Source organism: Sinocyclocheilus anshuiensis, unplaced genomic scaffold, assembly GCF_001515605.1.
Source record: "Sinocyclocheilus anshuiensis isolate Anshui unplaced genomic scaffold, SAMN03320099.WGS_v1.1 scaffold80, whole genome shotgun sequence".
Lineage (NCBI taxonomy): Eukaryota > Metazoa > Chordata > Actinopteri > Cypriniformes > Cyprinidae > Sinocyclocheilus > Sinocyclocheilus anshuiensis.
In genome coordinates this window covers 2,106,369-2,112,790 of record NW_015554102.1, presented here as the reverse complement: position 1 = coordinate 2,112,790, position 6,422 = coordinate 2,106,369, and the positions used below count along the sequence as shown (strand labels likewise).

At 39.2% G+C, this 6,422-nt stretch overlaps 1 protein-coding gene across 3 annotated transcripts in view; it reads left to right on the top strand.

Moving 5' to 3' along the window:
- The window catches only part of LOC107669668 (interferon-related developmental regulator 2-like), a 23,049-nt gene that overhangs the window by 10,237 nt on the left and 6,390 nt on the right, over window positions 1-6,422 (top strand). For all 3 annotated transcript variants that reach the window (XM_016462004.1, XM_016462006.1, XM_016462005.1), the window contains 6 exons: window positions 2,779-2,892; window positions 2,997-3,078; window positions 3,183-3,307; window positions 3,842-3,999; window positions 4,098-4,151; window positions 4,235-4,413. In XM_016462004.1, the coding sequence (XP_016317490.1) occupies window positions 2,779-2,892; window positions 2,997-3,078; window positions 3,183-3,307; window positions 3,842-3,999; window positions 4,098-4,151; window positions 4,235-4,413 (712 nt within the window). The remainder of the gene's footprint in view (window positions 1-2,778; window positions 2,893-2,996; window positions 3,079-3,182; window positions 3,308-3,841; window positions 4,000-4,097; window positions 4,152-4,234; window positions 4,414-6,422) is intronic.

Below are 6,422 nucleotides of genomic sequence, written 5' to 3'. Positions count from 1 at the left end.
AATTTTGTAGGGTGCCACAAATTTGTTAAAATTTCCAAAGGGTGCCGCGACTAAAAAAAGGTTGGGAAACACTAGACTAGAACACGTGGATATGTTGTCATTCTTACACCATAATACCGAACTTTGATTTCATTGTTTTGGACTATGAGATGGACACTTGCTTCTTGCACTCTGTTGCACTTTACTTTTGCTTTAAAAAAAGGATTTAATAGAAATTTGAATTTCATTTGGTTTAATAAAATATTCTTAAGTAAAATTGTAGATTTTTTTGTGGGAAATTAATCGTTTAGATTAATCGATAAATTAGTCGATAGATTAATCGAAATAAAAATAGTCGTTAGTGGCAGCCCTACTTTTAACTCCTATTAAACTGGAAATCATTAATAATTGTCATGATTCGAGGCTGTTATTGTCTCGCCAAGTAGCTTTTTCACTAAGGCAGCTAAAGTTGTCTTTCATTGTTCTTTGAGCAATCATATAGATAAACTGGGATGTATAACACCTGACCTTTTCATGGTGGAATTTAAAGGGGTCATATGATGCTGCTAAAAAGAACATTATTTACAACGAAGCACACAGCGCCTTCACGACATGGCGGCGGCGGCAACAATACTACAGCCAGAATAAGAGTTAGACATTTGGTCCGCGTTATGCAAATCTTCCCACATTGTGATGTAGACATGTGGGGGCGTGTTAGAACGAGCCGTTTTAGGTAGGTGTGGCTGACTCTTAACTTTTATAAAGAATATCTCTTTGGATTTGAGACTTTAGTCTTTGCAACTTTACAGATCTTCTTTATGCACCAAGAGCTTGTAACACTCCAAAGAGAAAGGAAAAATTGAAATCGCATCATATGACCCCTTTAAATACTAAAGACCCCCCTGCTGTTTGGGAATCACACGTGTCCAGTCTGTTGCAGGTTCAGCTCTACTGAGTGATGAGGCTTCTGGAAAGTACTGGAACTCAAGTCAAAATATTTGGACTAACTGTTTCTACACAATTTGACTCTACAAAGTCTGAGACTACTGTGGATTGTCACAGATTTGCTTTTCATAAATTCCCGACCATTCCAGACCCCTCCTCCAAATGGTATTCATCCTCTGCTGAATGCACTGCTGCTTCCCATCTCATTCCTGCTGATATGCCTTGTTATGCTGATGCATGTATTGGTACTGCCATTTTAAAGTCTATTGGGATGGCACATTCATATTGATGTGATATTGATGAACTCTTAGTTCGAGTCCTTTTTAGTTCTATAATGGTCTTCTGACTTTATTCTGAATTAGTTTTTGCTTAAATCTGCAAATCAGTGAACCAGTGAACCAGCTTTGGGTAAAGGTTTTGAAACATTTGTTTAGTAATTTTTATTTATATTTACTTATACTGCTTTTTAAAAGTTTGGGGTCAGTAGTATTACTTTAATTTATCAATGATGCATTAAATCGATCAAAATTGACAGTGGAGACATTTATGTATTTTAAATAGAATCTAAAAAGAATGCGCATGCTTTCTACAAAAATATTAAGCAACTACTTTTTTTTTAACATGGATAATAAGAAATGTTTCTTTAGCACCAAATCAGTATATTATAATGATTTCTGAAGGATCAAAATTGTTTTATTCACTACATTTTAAGTTTTAAACATGCCATTTACAGATCCTCATGTTTCTATGACTGACACTTTCATGTGAAACTAAAGGTCTGCTGGTAGTGGTACCTCAGGGGAAACAGGTGGGCCTTTGTGTGTGTGTATTGGCGCTTTTCCACTGCGTGGTACGGCTCGGCACGGTTCAGTACGGTACGACACGGCATGGCTCGGCACGGTTTGCGTTTCCACTGCAGTTCAGTACCGCTTTAGAGTGGGCGGGATTATTCACATGTCGTTATAGTTGCGCCGCCTCTATTGCCGCGACTCCTGAAAAACTTTTTCATTCCGCGTCGCGCCATCAAGCTCGCTGGATCCGCTCCTCTGCTATCAACGAGAGGAACGTCTGTACTTCCTCAACAGACAACGAAACAGCCACTTTTTGGTTGTTAAAAAAAGGTGCGCTTGTTCAAAACAAGTTGCGTTCGATCCTTCGCTGGCTGTGCTGATTTAAATCTAGCGGTTCTGTTGTGTTTGTGTAGCAAGTTCAGTGACGCAGGTAGTGACGATTCTCTCCGGCCAATTCGTGATTCCGTGATCAGTAGAGTTTGCACGTCACGTTTTGGTAACGGTACGGTTCACTTGGAACCTCAACCGAGGTGGTACTAAAAAAAGTACCAGGTACTGTACCCAGTGGAAAACCCCCCAAAAGTGAACCGTACTGTGCCGTACCATGCAGTGGAAAAGTGCCATAAGTGTGTTTGAGAGAGGCCATAGTGAACTTTGACCCAAATCAGAGCTCTGTTTCTGGCTTGTTGGTTTGCTGAGAAGTGTAGCTATATGTTAGAGTAAAAGAGGTTTTCATTTGGTTTTCTCTACAGTCAGACTGTTCACACTTTAAGTTGAAGTTCAAGTCAATGGGGCACTCTTCAGATTTTTAAAAGTAAGAGTACAGACTGGTTTTGCAATCCTACATATGTTTTTGTTTTCTCTGGGCACTGAAGTGAAACATCTGGCTTTGTACAAGCAATGAGTTTAGGTTCAGGTACATGAACTTTGTGGACAGTTAAAACACATGATCGCTCTATGATACATCCATCTGCCTAACCTATGAGCATTCCCATCCTTTATTTAACTAAACCATTAAACTAATGTTCTATCTCTTCATCACGTCTCTCTCTCACTGTTTTAGGGCGAAATGGGGTAAGAGGCGAGTCTGGTGTGAGTGATGACGATTTGGCGTTGGAGGTTCTCAGTCACTACAGCAGCACCAGTGAGAGCGCATCAGTCATAGAGGAAGGCACAGGTACACAGACAATTAAAAACATCATATATGCAAAAACCTTATCACAAATATATATAGCATACAAGTACAAAAAAACATCCACACACTGACTCTGTGCTGTGCAGGTGAGGTTGTAGATGAACAAACCGCTCAGGAAGAAACAGAAGACAAACTGAAGCAATGCATCGACAATCTGATGGACAAAAGGTATCAATATGCTGACACACAACAGTGAGCAATGCAAGCACACACAGTTACTGAAAACTAAATGAGCTTTGCAGCTGTTTCACTCTTATCTTTGTGTTTTTCAGTGCTAAGACCCGTCTGGCTGCACTAGAAAGTCTGCACTTGGGGTTTTCTTCCAGAGTCCTGTATGAGTTTTTGTTAGAGAGACGTTTCACCATCAGTGACTGTCTGGAAAGGAGCTTGAAGAAAGGTGGGAATTAGGACTTAATTTTTGTTTTCACACATTCTCACACATTTTAGGGACACTCTTTAGATTATTACAACTAAGGGCACAGAGACCGGTTTTGCAGTCTTACATGTGTGTTTGTTTTCTTATATATAGTAGGGGTGTAACGATACACGTATTCGTATTGATTATTGAACCGTTCGGTACGAGGCTTTCGGTTCAGTACGCATTACAAATGAGTTTTAATGAGTTTTTGTCTAAAAACAAAGTAGTCTGCGTGCTTCTACACTCTAAAGCTATCAGAAATGTATTACCACTCTTTGGTAAAAAGCAAACTGTAAATGTATTATCTATAAAGGGTAAAAAATAAAACTTGATTGAGGGCAGTGGGCCGAAAGTAAATGTTGCATTATATCCAATTACTTTATATTGAAATGTATATAACATTTTTATCATTTTTTTAGTTTTAATTTTTTTTTTTATTATATGGAAATTCAAGGCTGTGGTTTCTCTTTCTTTGCTGGGTTTACTGACTTGATAAAGTGTCCTTCTCTTCAGGTGGAGGAGAGGAGCAGGCCACTGCTGCTACAGTGTGCGCTCTCTTGTGCGTGCAGCTTGGGGGCGGAGTTGAAGGTGAGGAGGGCTTTAAGATGCTCCGCCCCATCCTCAGCTCCATTTTGATTGACAGCTGTGCCAGCCTGCCAGCTCGACAGAGTGTGAGTTAATGCCTCAATATATGTCTATAAACCTTTATTTGTTTGATTCCATTAACACTTAAAATGGGATTGTTTACTTATATCTTACATTTTGTCAGTGCGCTCGAGCTCTGGGTATGTGCTGCTACGTGTCTGCCTCAGATGATGCAGAGGTATGATCGGATCTTGTAAAATGCATATGAATATTTATAGATCTGCATGTTTGTAAAAGACGTTTTCCTCCTGTCTTTTTCAGGACCTGCTAAAATCTATTGGTCATTTGGAGAGTGTGTTTGTGGGTTCATATCCTCTGGGTGATGGCACTCTGCCCTCTGTCAAAGCCGGGATCCCTGCGCTCCACAGCGCCGCCCTTCAGTCTTGGGCTCTGCTCTGCACCCTTTGCCCTGCATCACGCATCAACACCATTCTGAACCAGTGAGTTTGACTTGCAAAAAAATCTTTGCACAAATAGTCCATTGTCCAAATAGGGAAAAGGTTGTAAAAAAATAATGGCCTGCACTCTGTAAAAGTGATAAAGGTCACGAAAAAGCAAATGCGAGATGAACAAAAATTTACTGAGAAATGGCAAACGTTTCAGCTACAATGCTTGTTTCAATTATGTTTGGACCCACAAATCTACCCATATTTCCTTGCTGAACATCAGTAAAAAAAGAACTTGAACAACAAAAAAACACTACTTTTTCTATGCTCTCACTATTTCTTACATCCCTCCTTGTTCTAGTTTGTACTATTATATAGGGATGCACCGAATGTTCGGCAACCGAAATTATTCGGCCGAAAATAGCAAAAAAAAGCTCTTTCGGTGTTCTGCCGAATAAGCTAAAAGACCAAATATATTGTACCAAGCAATGATATGATGCGATCAAATAGCAACCAGCGTAAAGTGAGAGGCGCGCACTCTTCATAATGCAGCACACATGTCAGCAGTGTGGAAGCATTTAAAACTGTCAGAGAAAGACGCAAAAATCATTACAAGCACCGACAGTGAGAGACTGTTTAGTACTGCATCGCATGTCTTCGATGAGAAGAGGAAGGGGTGATTGTTGCTGGTTACTGTATGATGATTGAAATCGCGAAATGGCCTTAAACAATTAGTAAATAAATTGCCGAACGTTATGTTTTCTAATACACGCGCACATTGCATGAATTCTGACAGCGCTGCATGAACTCGTGTCGGATCTGCTTGTTAACCAGGGTTCAAAGTCCAAAGCGAAAATCTGCGCTGAACCAATGTTACTCGTCAGTTGCTCAGTCACGAATTTTTACAAGGCATGTGACAATGCGATACGTGCGACGTATTCATAATGAGACTCGTTTATAAATCTGCTGTCAACAAAAAGAAGCATTGAGGTCTTCCTGCGCGTTTCCGCCAAAATAAAAGTTGAGAAAAAGCAAGAACTCCAACATTCATAAATGTTAAAATTGTAATTTTACTGTTGTTCTGTAACATAAAATAAAAAGTAAGAAAATGATAATAATTACAACAGCTCTGTTAATACATTTATTATAACATTCACACATAGTGTTCAAATTAGGATCTGTAATATTTTCTAATGTTTTAAAAGAAGTCTCTTCTGCTCAGCAAGGCTGCTTTTAATTTAATTTAACAGTAAAAAATACATGCCTGATTCAAGAAGGGGGGTCTGATGGCCAAAAAATATTATTTTACTAACTTAATTTTAAGTTAAATTGTGCTTTGTTGGTATATTGTCTGCTAGAATGTTAAAAATGTTCAGTGTTTAAATTGTTGTTTTGTAATTTATTTTTTTCTTTGTAAAGCAAGACAAATCAGTAAAAAGCACATTTTGGCTATTTAATTTATGCAATGGTGAAAAAAATTGGCAAAATACATGGGGAAAAAACTAAAAAAACCATGTTCGGCATTCGGCCCAGTGTTTCATTTTGTTCGGTTTCGGAGGAGGAGTGTCTGCCAGGGTTCCCACGTTTCTTGAAAGTACTTGAATTTCAGACATATGGATTCAAGGCCTGGAAAGTACTTAAAAACACACATAGGTCCTTGAAAGTGCTTGAATTAAATTTGAAATAAATTGTTTATGGCACTATTTAAAAAATTGTCCTATATGTTCTGTCAAAGAACGAAACGGCACTAATGATTGGGGGTGGAGATGGGGTAACACGGAAAAAAAACTTAGCGTGTGTGTTGATGCGCAGCCTAGATCCCTGAGCGGGACAGTTTTCTTAAGCCCGCTTCCGCTGAATTTCTGACCATTACTGCCCACTCCCGCAACATGTGTGTCCCGCTCCCGCAAACATTCTAATATTGTATATTAGAGGGATTCAAGTTTTCCGTCGCTATGACGGATTTCCGTCAATTGGAAAAAATGAGGGGAGAAGAAACATGTAGCGCATTGTTGTTGTTCTGCCGGCACACCAAAAATCATCCCCGCCACGGCTGCAGCTTC